Genomic DNA, 19,608 nt, shown 5'->3' on the forward strand with positions numbered 1-19,608 from the left:
GGCCGGAGAATATGCCAGGATCGCGGGGAGTGGCAACCGTGACGTACGTTGTGGTTGGAGTTGCAGTAGTAGCAGCAGCAGACGAGGTGTTGTCACCGGGAGCCATGGTGGAAAGCTGGACGGTGCGGCCGCTGCGGAGCTCCGTGGCGAGGACGGAGAAAGGCACGCTCCACCAAAATGTTACGCGAACGAAGGATTAAGCACTGGAGACTATTTACAAGTATATTTACAAAAGATAGCTGCAACGCTGGTCAGATCAGCCGATAGCTGTTTGTCTTCTTCGTCTAGGCGCCCGTGCGCATCATCCAGTACAAAGTTCTAGAGCACTGCACGGGCTCGGGCTAACCCGAAAGCCCGGGCCCGGCCCGGCCCGTGGGCCGGGCCGGGCCGGGTAGAGGAGTTTTTTCACGGGCTCGGGCACGGCGTGTGCTTTTTGACCCGGGCCCGGGCCGGGCTCGGGTTTTTTGACGCGGGCCCGGGCCGGGCTCGGGCTTTCTGCGAGTTATTCTCGGGCTTCTCCACTCTGAAAAACATGTATTTTTCGGTCTCGGGCCGGGTTCGGGCCGGTTTCGAGTCGGGCTCGGGCCGGGCTCGGGCTTAAGGTAAAGGGGTGGCGGGCCGGGCCGGGCGGGTAACGCAGATTATTTCCGGGCCCGGGCCGGGCCCGGGTCTCGCCATAAAAGTTTTGATCGGGCTCGGGCGGGCCGCCCAATGTAAAAACGGGCCCGGGCCGGGCCCGGGCCGCAAAAATCGGCCCGTGCAGTGCTCTAGTACAAACACGCAATATGCATGTAGCAATATATTTTGAAATCTGTTTTATGCGTATACGTAGCAGCTCCTTCGGGCTGCACCGCTTGCTTGTTCTTCGCGCGCAACGCACGTGCTCTCGTCTTCCTCAGGGACAACAGGCCTGACGCAGTCACTGTAGTAGCCTGTTGTCGTCTATGCATGTGATTGTATATCTTGTCTATTCATGTTTGAAAAGGTTAGTGTGCAGACACGAGGAGGAGGATTAGAACAAGAGGCGAAAGGCAGAGAGGTTAACCAGATTGAATGTCCGGTTGGCTACTCTGCACAGGGGGATGGGGTAAGGGCAGAAAAGATAGAAAACAAGAGAAGATTTAAAAAAGAGAGAGGAAAAAAAGAAACGGATCAGTTCTACATTCTATAGTTTTTCAATGAGTGCTGTTTCTTTTAAAAAATTCACGGTTTCTCCCAAAAGGCGAAGCATCAATTGCGATAGCAAGTTAGTAGTGAGCTATACGGAGTAAGCATAGTTGTTTTATCGGCAGCATAAGCTTGGACACATCCACTTACTAACTGAATTAACAAGCATGGTGTCCGTGCGCACAAGCAAACATGAATAGATCACACTTGATGACCGCAGACAACTACTGCCAAAACGCTGGCGTGAGCAAGCGCATAGAAAGGTATGAGCCGTGTGGAGATCGCCTTCAAGATACGGTGCGCGCGAGAGCCCGCAGCCGAGCAAAGTACAAGTACGCAGTTTCTGGCAGAGTAGAAGCCGCACCCCCTCCCTCCCGCGCTGCCTTCCTACTTTCCTCCTTTCGTGTGGGAGATTGAGTCGCCAGTTCCCCTTGCGTGCCAGTCCCAAGATACGCATTTGGTGCCACAGCTAAACGTCACCTCCCCTCCCTCCCTTCCATCCCCCTACGGCCTTTCGCACGACGGAAGACGTAGCGTTTGCTCTCCGCCCCCTGCGTTCGCTCTCCGTGAAAGTGCGCGTCCCTCACCCGATTTCACTCGCACATACAGCATACGGCGCGTGGCGACGATTTTATCGCCCTTGGACTTTATATGGAACCTCACGGACACGGCGACGACGACGACGATGGCGACGCCGACTGCAGAAATCCGCTTGGAGTGTCCTTATAATTGCTATCGCAATAAAAGCCCGCTAGCACTTTTAAAGCAGTTCGTGCCGACGTCGGCTGGGACCAGGGTCCATGAAATCTGACACAACAAGAGAGAAACGGGAAATACAAAAGGCGTTTGTGGTGGCCGTTTCCCTTTTGTTGTGTGTGTGTCTGCACGCCTAACCTTTTCTAACACTAGTGCCTACCAACTAGCGCAACTTCTATCGTTCTAAGCTTGTCCATGTTGTGTGCTTGTGTACTAAGTATGAGTGATCATTTCATGCATCGACTGGGTCATCCGGAGAAGCTTGCTAGGCGTATATGGCCAGGAAAATATCTCCAGCACCCATTTTCCGATGTCAGTCCTTCAGTTCGCTGTCTATAAAACGCAGCTTGTGCATGTGCACCTAAATATTTATAATAATAAAAGAGAATTAGTAAACAGGTCCCTATTAAGAAAACAAAATCGAATATGAATCGCACGAAGGAGTGAATGGCTCTGTGAAAGTGCGGTGGCCAGATGGGTCGCGAAACTTCACGGGTTAGCGTTGCGTTAAATATCTGCGCTATCGTGACTGCGTCCGTAACTTTTGTGAAGGTGAAATAATTATTTCATAAATTATACATAAAAATAAAAAAGCAGTAAATAAAGAAAACGCACGTATGCAAAAAAAAATGTAGTCAGAAGGCAGATCATGCAGACTAGGACAAAAAAGAACGCGGCACGAGCGCATTTTTGTGCCACAGACCAGAAACAGTGCGCGCAGTTAGGGAGCCTCCATATGGGGCAGCAGCGAAAGCGCTTCACCGCTTGCTTTCCTAGGAGGTTCTCACATTTCTATCGGAGCTTGCACTGATTGGCGATTTGTCTTCAGCTGACAAGGCTCGTTGAGCAGCGCTTGATAACATGTCCGCTGAAACCGCACCACATCGTAATCTTGGGCATTAACGCCGTGACCAGCTGCCGGCGGCGCTGCTAGTATGGCGTAGTGAGCGCTCGCGTGTTGCGTCTCGTAAATATTTCAGGTGAACTATCGCGGACAAATGTAGTGTGGACAGGATAAACCGGATGGCAGGATAGAAGCAAACATATCGTGGCTGACGGACGTTGATATCTTCCGACTTAGAACGGCTACTTATTCGAAGTGAAAACAAAGGACGAGTCGCATTTTGTAAGGATCTATTTCATTTTCAATTTATTTGTCTATCAACTGCTGCCCCGAATGGCAATCCCAGGGAAAACATATTGGAACTTATGATTCCCACCCACTCTTTCATGCATAATATTCATACGTAAATTGCACCTAAAATACTAATTACGTTGTTGATGTTTTTTTTCTTTCGATACATCGTATTTAATGGTATGGACTTACAGGATTTCGCTGTAACAAGCGCAGAAAAATCTCTGTTATAAAAATTATTCCCCTTGTGGTACCCAAACAAACCACTGCAATTTGTTTTATTTGACTCTGCACAATAGCAGAGGTTTTGGGTTCTGCTGTAATTTCTATCATTTGTACTGTAGTATTGAATCCCGTAAAGCTGCTCAACTAGGCGTCATTTGTATTATTTGTTCTTAGGAAACTCGGTACAGTGTAATTTTGCGCTTTTAAGGACAATTATATATCATCTAGTCACTTTTATTCTCATTCACTTAAATTCAGATATTTATGCACCATTATGATACACCTTGTTACTTGGGAGAGCTTACCTACTGGTTGTCTTGGTGCCTTACCTCCAACTTCAATTGCTGTTTCTGAGATCAACCTAGTCACGGTTTCATTCATTACCTCTATGTTGTCTTCATCTGCCTGTTCTAAAGCTGCATATTTGTTTGCGATCACTAGCATGAATTGGTCTGCTGTTACCCTTACTGCGTCTCGGTTGGCCTGTTTCTTCTTGACTAATTTTATTCTTTCTCTCTTCAAATTGAGAGAAATCCTTGACCTCACTAACCTATGGTCACTGCACTTTACCTTACCTAACACTTCTACATGCTGCACTATGCTGCGATCGGCAGAGTATGAAATCTATTTCATTCCTTGTTTCTCTATTAGGACTTTTCCAGGCCCACTTCCTGTGGCTGCGCTTCCTGAAGAAGGTATTCATTATTCGGAGCCTATTCTTTTCCGCGAATTCTACCAACATCTCTCCTCTAATGCTTTCCTAGAATCGATGCCGTAGTTGTCAATTGCTCACCAGGCTGCTTTTTCCCCACTTTTGCACTGAAGTCGCCTATGACTACAGCATACGGAGTTTGCATCTTTCTCATTGCTAATTCAACATCTTCAAAAGCTGTTCTATTTCTTCATAATTGTCACTGGAGGTTGGGGCGTATGCTCGTACTACCTTCATTCTATACCTCCTATTCAGCTTTATTACTACGATTTCTACCCTCTCATTAATGCTGCAGAATTCATCAATGTTGCCCGCTATTTCCTTATGGACCAGAAATCCTACTCGGTATTCTATCTTATCTGGAAGACCTCTGTAACCGAGGACATAGCCGTTAGTCAGCACTGTATAAGCCTCACCAGTTCTTATAACCTAACTGAGGCCAATAATATCCCAGGCAATACCTGATAATTCTTCAAATAGACCTGCTAAGCTAGCCTCACTCGAGAGGGTGCGCGTGTTGAACGTTGCCAGGTTCAACACGGACCTAATAAACAAACGGCAAAACCTGAAAGTGTCAAACTCGAGAGATCATATAGAATTCGCTGAACTGTCGAAACTGATCAACAAGAAGAAAACAAGGGATATCCGAATTTATAATGTTGAAAAGATTGAGGAAGCATTAAAATATAGACGCAGCATGAAATCACTGAGAAGAAAACTTGGCATAAGACAAGGCAAAATGCATGCACTGAAATATAAGCAGGATAATATCATCAGCGATTTCGATGACCTAGTAAAAGCAGCGCAATAATTCTATACTGACCTGTACAGTTACCAAAACAGTGAAGCTACTTTCATTCGAAGTAGTGATGAACAGGATACAGAGGCTCCTTATCTAACTAGCGATGAAGTTAGAAGGGCCTTGCAAGACATGACCAAGGGAAAATCTGCCGAAGATGGAATAACAGTCGATGTAATGAAAGATGGAGGAGATTTCATGCTTGAAAAGCTTGCGGCCCTTTATACGCAATGCCTCGCGACTTCAAGTGTACCAGAAAGCTAGAAGAACGCCAACATTATACTCTTCCATAAGAAGGGAGACGTTAAAGAATTGAAGAATTATAGACCTATTAGTTTGCTTTCAGTATTGTATGAAATATTCACCAAGATACTTTCCAATAGAATCAGGGCAACACTTGACTTCAGCCAACCAAGAGAACAGGCTGGCTTCAGGAAGGGATATTCTACGATGGATCATATCCATGTCATAAATCAGGTAATCGAGAAATCTGCGGAGTACAATCAACCTCTCTACATGGCTTTCATAGATTATGAAAAGGCCTTTGATTCAGTAGAGATACCAGCAGTCATAGAGGCACTGCGTATGAAGGAGTCATACGTGAATATATTGGCAAATATTTACAAGGATTGCACAGCAACCTTGGTTCTCCACAAGAAAAGTAGAAAGATACCTATCAAGAAAGGGGTCAGGCAAGGAGACACAATCTCTCCAAAGCTATTCACTGCATGCTTAGTAGAAGTATTGAAGCTCTTAGATTGGGGAAGGCTTAGGAGTGAGGATCAACGGCGAATATCTCAGCAACCTTCGGTTTGCAGATGACATTGTCCTATTCAGCAACAATGGGGACGAAAACAGCAAATGAATGAGGATCTTAACCGACAAAGTGTAAGAATGGGGTTGAAGATCAATATGCAGAAGGCAAAAATAATGTTAAATAGCCTGGCAAGGAAACAAGAATTCAGGAATCGCCAGTCGGTTTCTAGAGTCTGTAAAGGAGTACGTTTATCTAAGTCAATTACTCACAGGGGACCCTGATCATGAGAAAGAAACTTACAGAAGAATAAAATTGGGTTGGAGTGCATACGGCAGGCATTGCCAAATTCTGACGGGAGCTTACCACTGTTGTTTAAAAGAAAAGTGTGCAATCATTGCATTCTACCGGTGCTAACATATGGGACAGAAACTTGGAGGCTAACAAAGAAACTCGAGAACAAGTTAAGGACCGCACAAAGAGCGATGGAACGAAAAATGTTAGGCCTAACGTTAAGAGACAGGAAGAGAGCGGTGTGTATCAGAGAACAAATGGGGACATGCGATATTCTAGTTGACATTAAGCGGGAAAAATGGAGCTGGGCAGGCCATGTAATGCATAGGATGGATAACCGGTGGACCATTAGAGTTGCAGAATTAGTACCAAGAGAAGGGAAGCGCAGTCGTGGATGGCAGAAAACTAGGTGGTGTGATGAAGTTAGGAAATTTGCAGGCGCAAGTTGGAATCAACTAGCGCAAGACAGGGGTAATTGGAGATCACAGGGAGAGGCCTTCGTCCTGCAGTGGACATACATATAAGCTGATGATGGTGATACACCAAGAAAATCAGCATATGGAACTTGCCTACTTTCGCATAAACAACAGTGCCATGCGAGCAGACAACGTATTACCAAAGCATGGCTTCACTAAACTTTCGGACATTTTGAAAGAGCATAGATTGTGTGCAAACTATGATAACCGTATTTCCACTCGAACTTTTGAAACACTCAAAACAAGTATACAATCGTGGTATCTTTTCGCGTTGAATCCTAGGATCCAGGGTCGTATTTGACGACAATTGCTTTAGCAGGACCTATCGTACGAGGCTTTCGGCTCTACTTTACACATTGCAATTAACGCAGAGTACCAAAAGAACGGGAAACAGCTAACATGCGACCAGAAAAGTGGTGTGCAAGCTCATCGCGATCTGCATCTCAAGCCTTTTCATTCGCAAGGCGACTCTGGGAATCGTCTTGCGAGTTAACGTATGGCTGAGTGCTACAGAACCCATCGAAATTAATTGAATGCAAACGTTTGTGCCTAGTGTTTAAAACGAATTTATATTTTGTACCTGTAATTCATCTCTTCAATCTTTTCTACCACACTTCGTTTCTTTCGTCCCTCACCTTGTCAGGTGATTTAGCATGCCAAGACCATCGCTATAGCTACAGCCTCTCCTAATACCCCCCTCTCTCTTTTCAACCTGCACTAGCACACCAGAGAATAAGAAAGATACACCCTTAACAAGAAAACCGTAAAAACATTGCGAAAGCTTGTTTTTCGAAATATCAAATCACTGCGATCCCAATCTAATATGCGATCTTTTTTAAAGAACATACAGAATTTGTGAAAATGGCCTGGTGGCAGATAGCACAATTCTAATCCTCAAACTGGATAACTCAACGAGGCCGATAAACCTTTCAAATGGAAGCGCATAATTGACTAATGAACAATATTTTACTACTTACGCTTTTAACTTATTACTTTACGGCACATATTGCAATTTATGAATTGTATCCGGCAAGTGTGCCACGCATATCCACTTGGAAGAAATTCTGACGGTTCGCGTCGTCCTACTTGCGGCAAAAAATTTACTCTCTTTCTAATAATTTTTAAACAAAACGTCGTTTTATGCACTTAAGCACAAAAGTAACTGGAACGCCTATGTATTTCGTGGCCCACTTTGCGAAATAATATCTCAAGACTGGTCTATTGCAACGGGATGAGCCTTGCTAACCCGTCAGCTACGATTCATAAATTGGAATATGTGCCGTGAAGTAATTATATCTAAATCCATTAGTGAACTTCCGTTCATTAGTGGGTTATGCATTTAAATTGCACGTGCTATAGTAGTGTCCGGATCCTCGAATAATCCAGCTCAATGGCTAGAATTGTGCTATCTGCAACACACGATTTTTAGAAAATTCTGTACGTCCTAAAACAATAGATAACCGGAATATGCAAATTACAACAGTTAAAAAAAATTTTCCTCAAAGCGACTCAAAGCAATAGGATTCGCTCCTAATCCAACCAACCAAACAAAAAACAAAATGAATTTTTCGCATTCGTCGACACGCAGAGGTGAATATATGATTGTTTAATGAATCATGCATTTCTGCTCTATAAATGGAATCACGATGCTCTGCTAAGAAATTGAATTTAACTAGACTGATTGTTTACGTTTTTAATATAATTATTTTTAGCGTTTTACTTACTTTTGTACCTCACAAATCCGTTCTGTTTCTTAAAAAGATCATGGTTACATTTCGTGCTCCAATGCGACAAAAACAGCTGAAGAATACTTCGATGCCGGCATCTGTATCACCTGCAAAGAAACGCAGTGCATTCGACACGTCTGAAAAAAACATATGTCGCTCATTTCGCAAAATATGAAAAACAAGAAGCAAGGGTAACGAGGGACGCGTTGGAAGGTGTGTATGAACGACAAAAGTTCCTGCTCCAAGACAAGTTCTAGTGAACCAAAAGAAGAAAGGCAAGAGCTGAGAATGTATACCTTCATTCCTGAACACAATGCGCTGCTCGTCCATGCACAGCACTCTCAATGGTCATTCCTCCGTGTGGCTCTTATGCTGCAATGTATTTCTGCTGAGTCTGACAATTTCCGAAGAATGGGTGCAAGATAGCGCCAGAGCATGGCACTTAGCGTATATTTATCGATTCTTATGTCTGTTTACAGTCAGCTCATTAGCCTCTTTGCAATACTCTCACTACCTGATGGGCAAACGAGTGCTGCAACATCTTTCCAGAAATATTATTTTTTTATGAAAAAGTCATTCATTATTTCACCATGTTAGCAATACAAAATTCAGCAAAAGAAAGTTTCGGCCCATATTGACCTGTCCTGTGCACTCGCAATGCAGCTCTATAATGTTTGTGTATGTGGAGGACTCAAGTGCTACCAAAACAGAAACAAAAATCAGTGGTCGTCTCGCGAGGAAACTGTGCAGGAAACGAGCAGACCTTCCAGCGGAACTTTTCAACAACTTGTTAAATAGCTTTTGGGTTAATTTTCAAGGCGGTTATTAGTGACTATAGGCGCCCTATAGTTACATAGCGAGCGGGTTTGTTATAGTTGCTTCTGGTTTATGGTTGAAACAGTTCGGTCCAGTACGTGAAGCGAACTCTTGTGGCGCATTGCTACACAAGGGCCATACATTTGCACCTGATAAAATAACACCAGCGCCTTCAAGTGTAGCTTTTCAGGATATTAGAAATAACACCACTTAAGCATACCTAAGATCCATGCCATAATTTCATGAACTGTGGTGTGTGAAATGAACCAAATTTAAAATTGTAGTTTTAAGAGGGCATATTGAGTTTAACAAGGCCACGTCCGGTATGTCAGTATTACTGTGGCATCTATAGTTATAGGCCTTTTGTTTTGTACAAGGAATGTAGCTGTGTGGAGCATTGGGTGTGTGGATGATTGCCTGGTAGATCGGGTAACCTGATTAACACTCTCGGCGCCTTCTCCGCCACTCTAAGACGCCTTGTAGAGAAAGAGAGAAACAAATGAGATACAAAAGACGGGAAGGTTAACAGGAAGAGCGAAATTGTCTGTACAATCCGTGGGCCCTGTGACTATGATGAAATAATGGTGGCTTTGACATTGGTGGCCTTCACAGGATTCACAGTGCGGTCACAAAATGCTTTTTTTTATTCGTTACGAAATCGCATTTACTGGGTTAACGCTCCCTGTTCTTCACTTTCACAAAAAAATACGTTCAATTAGTGAACATTCGCAAGAGAAACAGTAAAGAAATTTACCAAAACGTATTGCACTCAATTTTAAGCTGAGATTAAGAACGCAACAAGTGAACAATACAACAGCTCGAGCAAGGCAGTTCTGCGGAAGCACGCACGCAAGGTGGAGGAACGTTCCTGAAAGAGAAAAATTGTAGCACTGTAGCAAACTACTGTAGTATAAAGCTACAGTAGTATCCTTTGGGTGGATGACAATTTTTCCGCTTCATAAAACGAATAGACTCAATAGGCATAGATATTGGAGCGGCTGGGCACTTTCACACGAGTCAAAACACAATGATTTCTCATCTTATGGCTTTTAGACAAATCAATACTGCGAGGAGATTTTGGGTTGGTCAAAGGGCGGAAGCGTAATACTTATTCTTCATAAAGGTCACGTAAATGTCATCGCGGTGCAAACGTTAGACCAAGTGCGTGTCGCAGAATTTAAGTGTTCTTTCACGAGCGCTGCTAACTAGAAATTTGGAAAGACAATGCGTGCTAGAAAAATCAGATTACTCGTGTTCTTTAAATTCACGCTGCATTTGTAACGTCGCAATCTGAAGGTAAACACCGAATTTCAATTCTCATCGTCCGTTATTGTGTAGGTATAATAGTAAAGGCAAAGCTCTGTACACACTGCTGGTAAATTCACTGTTTATTCCGCACCCACAGGCACCCTAGACAAAACTTGAGACGTTTCCGTTAAAAGATTTACGCCGCATTAGCTTATAATAAAGTTTTGCTAAATGCCTACATTACTTCAGATCTACTCCAAAGTTCTAGCGACAATTTTAGCAACTTTGCAGAAAAGTGTAGAGTAAGTTTAGCGGACTTTCTCGTCCCACTTCCGCGACATGTTTCAAAAGATTGTGACAACACATGCCGGGGCCGCTCTGTGGAGCAAGGTTAATTCTTCAGGCGCCGTTTTTCTTGTTACTACCGTTAACGCCTTCTGAGAAAATCGAAGCTTGACTTGTTTGGAGCCTGAGCAGTGAGTAACTTCAAATAATTGAGATGCCTATTATTATCAGAATATTTAAGTTAATCTTCTATATCTTCCCATGCCAATTTTCAAGATCTGTTGCTGTTGGCTAGAAACTCAGTCGGCATTAACCAGCCTATATGGCACAGTATTTTTGTGCAACAAGTACAGTGCGTATACGTATAACGCGAGTGACGCATAGCACAAAGAGATGCAGTAGAATGACAACAATTATGCACATTCACCTGCTGGTGTATGTATATTGAACTATGCACCTGGCAAAATAATTTTCATGAGCACATGTAACCACGTTAAATGAGCATTTCTCGTTATTTTTTAACTATAGCAATGTGTGGATCACCGCATTTTACTGGATTGGGAAGTCTGCATTAACAAAAAGTCAAAATAAATGCAGGTTTTTGGTAATTCACCCATTAAGGCCAGCCCTTCTTTCATGATATGCCATCAGTACAGACATCAGCTGTCTTTTTCTAAACGTTAGTTCTTGCACTTCAATAAAGTGTTCTGCTCTTATATTTATTACTATATTATTTATCGTTACAATATATCGTTTATATTTCACGCGACTTCAACGCTTAGTCTTTTTAATAATGGTTGTATTGTCCACTTGTTGTAATTCCACTACTGCACTGACTTTTCCCCAAGAGCAAAGCAGAATTTGTCATTCCTAAAATGTCAATGTAAAAAGAACGCGATATACACTGCCAACGAACTGAACCAAGAAAGGCTAGATGGAGGAATAATGAAAACAAGAAAATAGCTCACGTTCGCTATTTTTGCAATGCAAATAGAGCATGTTAATGAATAAAGACGCCGAAGGCCTGTGTACTTATACGGTCACTTTTATTGGTCACGCGGACGACGCCTTATTAAAGGTAACGCGTCTGATGATTGCGTCCTTGATAGCAGAAGCCTTGTCAGCCAACCACATCATGTAATCGACGATGCGCTTCCGCAATCCTGGTGTTGGCTCGGTCTGCTCGGGCTGAACGCGCGCAGTTGCGTCCGTCTTCTGGCACCCCTGGGCTAGTTTTTCAAGTTCGCCGTAAAGTTCCGGCGTCTGCATGTGGCAAGTAAAACGAAAGAGTCAGTTTGAATGCGGGGCTTGCTGTAACATCATCCAATATTTTTTTTTGTTAGTCCAGTCGCGGATGCCTGATGACGCTTGTGTACTGAGTATGCAAGTGAAATTGAAATTGTAATTTTACGCTGCTAACTCTATTCATTTTCTGCCAAGTGATTGCCACGGAAACGGCTGGCCGAAATCTTGGAACAAACATGGCTATTGACGACCGTTTCTTCGTATGGTCCAATATTGCATAACGCGTGCCAACTTCCCCCATCAGCTCTTGCCTGTAACTGTCGAGGGACACACGTGAGCAGTAGTCGACCGTGCTTTCTCATAACCCACGTGTAATACGTGTTACAGTGTCTCACCACATCGGTGACCACGAAACATGCAGTCTCTCGCTCTCCACGCACGATTATTATATGCATACGGAGTTTATATGCTATAGTATGCTCGTTAAACACCCTTCACTTCGAAAGCTGGTATTTATTATTATTGGTGTTATTATTCTGTAGCACTCTCTGAGCTGAATTATATCGACGGCATCGCCATGTAAAAGCAGCCGCCACATGAAGTAACTGCTACTTCAACCTTCCGTCGCGGTAATAGAGCTCTCGAGAACTTGTTCAATAGCAGGAGTTTCATGGTGGAGGAAGAAGGAAGGAAGGAGGAGGGAGAAGTTCGGAATTGACATAGCTTTTATTCATATGCAACTGTCTATTAACCAGGGTGGATTACTTATAGCGGCCCATTTTAAAGATTTTTACAGCTGTTCTATGTTGAAGATCAATAAGGCACGCGCTCATTATGATTGTAGCCGCGCCAATAACCAAACCATATTAGCATGCGCTTAAGTTTCATGCTAAACGCCACTGATACCCTTTTCGATGTATGTCCTATGTTGTAAAAGCCGTAAAAGTTGCGATCGCTGTATGTTACAACACTGTTGCAAGCATGTCATATAAACCACGGGCATTTTAATTCCTCCAAAAGCTATTTTATTTGCACTGAGTGAAGCACTCGAGCTCGGCATAAATATCAACGTCAGTAGAACGGGCAGGACGAATTGAAGCTTGTACTCACACTTAGGTACTCCCGCATAAATACCGCCTGGAAAAAGAGAAAGGCAATAGGTCAGCGCGTGATTTGCCCTAATGAAGGCAATAAAATGCACTCTATTTCATGACCATATCAGCTGTCAGCAAAACTAAGCTTCAAGTTACGCTGTCTTCCCATAATAGAGTTTACACACTTTCAGTCAAATTATTTAAATTTTGCATGCTTATTGTTTCAACTGCATACTTACGAATGGTTTCTTGTGACAGACTTTCTTCACGACTATGTAGTAGTTGCTGCAGTACAACTTTGGCTTGAGCTGCTTGAGCTGCACCTCCAGCTAAAACATATGTGAAATATGTTCACTAAGTTGCCGCTTTGAACAAAAAATAATCTACGATACTGTAAATGCTGTAATAAAATTACAATATTGTGAGAGCTCCGGTCTGGCAATTATATGCCAAACCAAGGAGTTGTTCTTTATGACAACCGGGCAGTAAAATTAAGGATAGCGTTTGACGCATCATCAAGCGTCAGAAATTGTCTCTCGCTGAACGACGTTTTGGAAAGTAGGCCAAATTTAAGGGCGAAGCTCATCTATCCGCTGGTCAACTTCCACATCTGCGTCATCGCCTTCATCGCGGACACTGAAAAAGCTTTTCTTTAAATATATATAGTTTTTATATATATTCAAATACAGCTTTTATAGAGCGATTGGAACGTCATGCGGTTACCCTGGTACTAGATGGCGCCGAATAACGGTGAACAACTTCCAGTTGTACTAGACTATAAGATGACTCACGGGTGATTCGGCATAACGTCGAGCCTATTTTTCTTGGCAGCAGCGTTGCGTCATCATCTTGTCGGCCTTCGCAGAAACGTATGCTGAAACGGCCAGCATCTTGTGTATTCATATTTTATTTTATTTATTTACACAATACTGCAGGCAGCAATGCTGCCCAAGCAGGAGAGGGTTTAGAAAAGATGGTTTTTTTAGCAGTTTTTCAAATGAAACATAAGATCTGCATTCAACAACAAATTCCGGTAAATGATTCCATTCTTCGCTTGTAAGTGGAAAAAATGATTTCTGAAAGATTTTAGTGCGGGCAAAGTATGACTGGACTACTTTAGAATGAAAAATACTTGACGACCTGTGTGGAGCATGGGTAATATATGTGGCATTTACTAAACTTGTTTGATTATGAAACTATGAGTAAAAAATTTCAGCCTGGCGATTTTACGGCGCACATGGAGCGGATCCAGTCCAAATTGGCCTAACATACCAGAAACTGATGATGATGGTTTGTAATCGGAGCAAATAAACCGTGCAGCCAGGCGCTGAATTCGTTTAAGTTTATCAATTTCCTTATTACTGTGCGGGTCCAACACTATGGAAGTATACTCTAGGACTGGGCGAACGAGGGAAAGTAAGCGTGCAGCTTGACAGATTAAGGTGACTTCTTTAGCTTTCTACGTAGAAAGCAAAGTTTTTTTAATGCTTTGTTGCATATTTTGTCAATATGGGTATCCCATTTGATGCTACTGTTAATTGTTATGCCTAAGTATTTCACAGAGGTAATAGATTCAAGGTTCCGATTGCCAATGTGGTAAGTATAAAGAAGTGGTTTTCGTTTCAATGTTATTGTCATTGACACTGTTTTGGAAAAGTTTATTTGCATTCCTCTGTCGTCGCACCAGTCCGCGAGTTTACAAAGACTACTGTTAAATGTATCCTGGCATGAAGAACTCCTGACAGCAGAATAAATGACACAATCATCCGCAAACAATTTCACCTTTACATTAGGATGTAAATTTCTAGCAATATCATTTAGATAGATAAGAAACAGCAGGGGTACCAACACTGACTCCTGTGGTACACCGGATAAGACAGGCAGGCTATTAGATTTCCCACCATCAATTTCCACGAACTGAACACGATTTTCTAAGTAAACCTGAATCCAATGCACTATATTTTCTGGTTGGCGACCTCGTTATCGTGATTGAACGATTAAAAGGGGGGAAAATACTCCGCCAGGAGTCAAAAGATATAATGTCCCAAGCAGGAACGCTGTTTCACAAGTGGATGCTCAACGACCATGATACTGTCAAATTCTTATAGAATGGAGGTGTAAACGGAACATGCCGACTTTGGACAAGCTGCGGCCTTCAAAAGTGTTGGGAGAGGGTTGGAATGCTCAAACTGGCCACTTTCAATACAAGCTAACTTATCTCATCGACTTCGTTTCTGCAAGGGCTCACAACAACAAATTTGTGGTCCAGGTGTCAGCATGTCTTTGATCCTTTTGGATACATTGTTCCCATGCATGCACCATGGCGAACATGAAGATTATGTTCCAGATGTTATGGGAACTAAAAATCTCATAGGAGAATCCCTTCCCAGAAACCTTACAGGCTGAGTGAGATCACTGCTTCAAGGAGCTGCCCCGCATTAGAAGTGTGGCCGTTCAGAGAATATTATCTAGCAAGATACTTTAAAAGCGATGAGACAAGAGACAGTACTCCACATATTCTGCGACGCAAGTCCGAAGGCCTATGTTGCTGTCTCACATATTGTAACCAAGTCTGCACTCGGAATAGTCTGCGTAAGCTTGATAATGACGAAACAACAGTGACCGCTCTGAATTCTCCTTCGCTACCTTGACTTGAGCTGATGGGAGAACACTTGCGCCCGCTACATTCTGGAGTACGTGATACTCTGGCACAAATACAAGAATCCTATTGGATCATCAGAGTCACATTGTAATGAAAGTTGTCAAGCAGTGTCTCATCTGTGGAAGCATTGCCTCACATCTGTGAGATTGCGTAATTAAAGAAACGTTCAAAGGTAGAGAGGGCAAGGTGCAGTACTGCAAACTGGCATTGACGGAGAAAGCAGTGGTCAAGCCACCAATACAGATGCTGTATGCAATGGAGTTACAGAAAAATGAGCTAAAAAAATTGCGCATCCGGGGGAGGCTGCAGTATTTTCTTTTTCTGCGTTTGTAAATACTTCGCCGAAGAGTCTCACTGTTTCTTAGAAGCGTCGAGGTTGCGAATCACTTGAAGGCTCCCCACGACGATACGAAGAATTCTTATTTGGCACGGCAACCACCGTGCAGGACCAGCAGTCACTGGCAGGCAGTACCACTAACAATAGAACGGTAAAGCTGTGTTAAAATATTGTTACGATGAAATGCCTTTATTTGCAGAAGATAGCAGTTGGTGACCGCGCAGTCTGGAAGCCAGAGCTCCTCGCCCTCCTCCAAATATTCCTCAGTACAATTCCAATATTTCCGTTACAATTTCTTATTTCAGTTCTTGGTTCCGACTGAGCGTTCGCATCATTCTGAAGGTTGAGTGCATTAGACTTTGACACCCGAATGGTCGGTCGCGTCTGCTGGTTGTGCTCGAGCACTTGTAAGCGCCAAGAAGTACAGGCACTTGACAAATACCATCCGTTTTGTGTTTTCACTTTTCGAAAGATGGAGCCGTGGCCTCCGGGATCGCACCGGCGCACACCGTTGCTATCTTGGAGGCCATGGATGGAGTTTAACTAATTACAAAAATACTTACCTCTGGCGTTGCTGACGACAAGATGCACTTGAAAAGTTCCATGATTTTTTCTCTGTGGCTTTCAACATGGTCTAAAAGTCAACAAAGAAGATTTGAGAAAATCGGGGTAATGGTGTGAGCACTGACTTTAATAATGCAGCAACGATATTCAGAGAAACCGCGCTAGCTACAGAACAGCATAAAGACGAACAGCACAGGTGCTGATGTTGCCTTGTCTTGTTGGCTGTTGTTTTAATTGCAGATAGGACTGTCTTTCTGAATGTGGATGCTCCACTAACTAGCCCAACTTCGTACTCTCGTTCTATAGCAAAACTCTATAAAAAGCAAAGCAAGAAAAAATAACGGATAGCCGCATTTGGCCTCGAGGCCAATAATCGACACATGCTCTCCTTGCCACCTTTTGTGTGCTATCTTTTCCTTCGTTTTCGCAACGCTTCCAGAAGTGAGTCTCGTATGAGCACTTAGTTTCGAGGCTTAATGTGAGTTCCACCTCATCACTTCATTTCTGTCCCACTAACGTAGGCACTGCCCGTCAGATCTAATAGTTAAGAAACAGCGCTGGTCAGAAGGCACTCTGTTTCAATACAGTTCGGACACTGCCGGCGTTACTTGCTTGGGAAATGAAAAAATAATTATTCATGGTAGGCAAAAGAACAAATGTGCGCGAACTTGATGTGCTCTGCCTGCGACATCGCGCCATTAAAACTGGAAACTTTCCATGCAGCTACTGGGAGCCCACAACTGCACTTCGATATAGTCGGTGACTTAATCGCAACACCCCAAAATCTTAATGCCAAATTAAATACTCATGCTTCCATTTTCTGGGCGCACGCACACACGGGTGCTCGGAAGGCAACGAGTGGACCAACAACGAGGAGCAAGTAGCAGCACACAAAATGGCGTCAGATCCTAACGCATTTATTAACTGTGGTGCAGAGACGTCTGCGGATATGTCCAGTGGTCCGGGCCCATGGCCCGGACCACCAGATTACTGACGTGTACTTAGACTGGCCGACATGTTCCGAACATCGAAGAAGGAATTTTGTGTTTCCCCTGACATCCGCCTGGTCTCGAATGATCACCTAGTGCTGCGACTTCTTCTACATGACAAGGCCCACACACAGATAATGCGGGCGTGTGCATATCAGAGGAAAATTCATACCGCATAAGTCCAAAGGACCCGCAAGAGCGCTGCCTGCCAAGGAGACGAACAGGAAAGCTGTAAATATCACGTGCATTCTGTGCCTTTGGCGTGTCCACGAGCAAACGACGGCGGCCGCAAAAAAGCTGTGACTGGTTCAAAACTAGTAAGTGCGGCTTCTCAGCAAGACAGGCTTTTCCTGTTTCTTCTACCGGTGTGGAAAAAGACCGATTATCACGCCACCAAACTGAGCTCTTTCTACAGCGATAACGGCAGCTGACTGGCCGTAACCTGCATCAGCCACATGCCAGGATAACAGTTTCAGTGCGACACTTGACTCGGGGAAGTTGAGCGGCTTATAGGCAAGGCAGTAAGCCAGTAGCAACAAGCTATATGAACGGCCTCATGTAAACATGCAAAGAAAAAATTACGAGGTTCTGCGCACAGCTGGCACATGGGAAGGAGGCCCGATTGTGCTACGACAATGGGACAATAATCTGACAATGTTTGACAACACCCTTAGGATTAGTGTGTTACTACAATCATTTGTCAATGAGCCAAGGCATAACCTATCACACACAATGTGTGTAACCATAGCACCGCAGTTCGAAGTCATAAGAGTGTTACAATGTGCATTAGCTGCTTAAAATGTTTTTGGACGGCTTATGACTTTTTCCGCCGCTCGACTCACGCGTTTCGCATATTCTTGTGGCCGCATATTATAGTCAGTGCCTCTATTATTATGCATTGCATCCACTTTCCTTTTTTTGTGATCTCGACTTATTGTAAAACCGGATAAGGAGGAGGAGAAAACGGAGGGAACGCAGGGATGTTAATCGGAAATGCGTCTAAATTGCCACAGAGTGATTATGGAGGTTGTGTAAAGGTGGGCGTCGAGCTTCGAACTAAGCCACCAACGCCATTAAAATAACGAGCAATGCATATAACGGGCTAACGGCAGTAATTCTGAATATGAGGACCGTGAGAGTGTCAATCAATCAATCAGTCAATTTTGTTTACCAGAAACAAAATGAACAAAAGCAACAATCCTGACCACAAGCATAAGTATCAAATTCAGTTGTAATCAGGGCCGGAATGAAAGGACGCTGCTATCACAGTGTTGTTCCAAAACTTTATTTCCGACCTTCATCACTGCTCCGTGCACCACTTCATCATCCCCCTCAAGAGTACCGACCAGTTAGCACGGCGAATAATGAGGACAAGGATGAAATACATTCTGGTGAAAGCCAAGCCTTGGTCATGCTGCAATCGGCTTGTCATGTTGTTTGTAAAACAGACCACGGGATTTTTTCTTATGTCCCCATGTGTTTTGCCCTGTATGCCAGCTGAAGCAGATTTCTTTGGTATTCATTTCTGCGGACACTTTTTTTTATCGACGGTGGATGTAAGAAGCTAGAAATGACTATCGTAGAATATCTTCAGTTCTTGCGCACTGAGAATACCCGAACCACCTATTCTCATGTGTTCGATGAGAGAATAAATTTGTTTGTTAAAAGGCGGAGAGATCGTTAAGACATACTTTTTATCAGTAGATTCAATTTCCTTCTTTTAAACGGGATTGTCATCATAATATAGGGCCTCGTACTCAGCTTATGTGAAACTTAAGTGCGGTCAAGAACTTGTTCTTGGCCTAAACGGTATCTGACAAAGGTATTCTTTATGACGAAAGCGAAAAGCAAGAAAGGGCACGCGAACAGAAAAGATGACCCGAGCAGTAATATACAAAAATAAGAAACTACCATATTAGAAATGTGTTCCTTATTTTTTTTTACTGGTTGGTATTTTATAAAGGTACGTGATTATACATAAAAAAGCGGCGCATGAGTAGAAATGATGAAGCCACCTTATGCCGTCTTTCACATTTCTTTGCCTTCCTATTTGACTTTTTCTAGCAGTAAACAGGGCCTGTATTCACAAGAAAAACATGCAGATTCCATGCACCCGTTAAAATATATGTGAAGCCAAGGTTTAGTCAAGCGGTGTGTATTAAATCATGTAGACCCTTTTCGCTCCGAAGGAACGATATGGCGCTTTCGGCGGCGCGCCACATGTGGCCTCAGCGAAAGCGCACGAATACGAAAAAATTGCATCTTCTGCCTTGCCTCTGTGCGATCAGCTAAATTCATGCTGCAAAATGTGGAGCGGTACTTG

General features: G+C 43.5%; 1 protein-coding gene across 1 annotated transcript; it reads right to left on the reverse strand.

Annotated features, from left to right (window-relative positions):
* Nucleotides 1-11,425: 11,425 nt before the first annotated feature.
* On the reverse strand, nucleotides 11,426-17,663 carry LOC119437291 (uncharacterized). The gene is made up of 5 exons (XM_037704350.2): nucleotides 17,458-17,663; nucleotides 16,296-16,366; nucleotides 12,973-13,062; nucleotides 12,750-12,776; nucleotides 11,426-11,657 (listed from the first exon to the last, which is right to left on the reverse strand). The coding sequence occupies exons 1-5, from the start codon at nucleotides 17,531-17,533 to the stop codon at nucleotides 11,448-11,450; spliced, it is 474 nt and encodes a 157-aa protein (XP_037560278.2). The 5' UTR covers nucleotides 17,534-17,663; the 3' UTR covers nucleotides 11,426-11,447.
* Between the last annotated feature and the right edge of the window lie 1,945 nt (nucleotides 17,664-19,608).

Source organism: Dermacentor silvarum, chromosome 1, assembly GCF_013339745.2.
Source record: "Dermacentor silvarum isolate Dsil-2018 chromosome 1, BIME_Dsil_1.4, whole genome shotgun sequence".
Classification (NCBI taxonomy): domain Eukaryota; kingdom Metazoa; phylum Arthropoda; class Arachnida; order Ixodida; family Ixodidae; genus Dermacentor; species Dermacentor silvarum.

Bases quoted from the DNA above. Each gene is read 5' to 3' on its own strand.
- LOC119437291 (XM_037704350.2), bottom strand. From the start codon at position 17,533: ATGCACGTGATATTTACAGCTTTCCTGTTCGTCTCCTTGGCAGGCAGC. The intron at 12,777-12,972 runs GTAAGTATGCAG...CTCTTTTTCCAG, and splicing joins TCTGTCACAAGAAACCATTC to GCGGTATTTATGCGGGAGTA. The intron at 11,658-12,749 runs GTGAGTACAAGC...TGCCACATGCAG, and splicing joins TTATGCGGGAGTACCTAAGT to ACGCCGGAACTTTACGGCGA.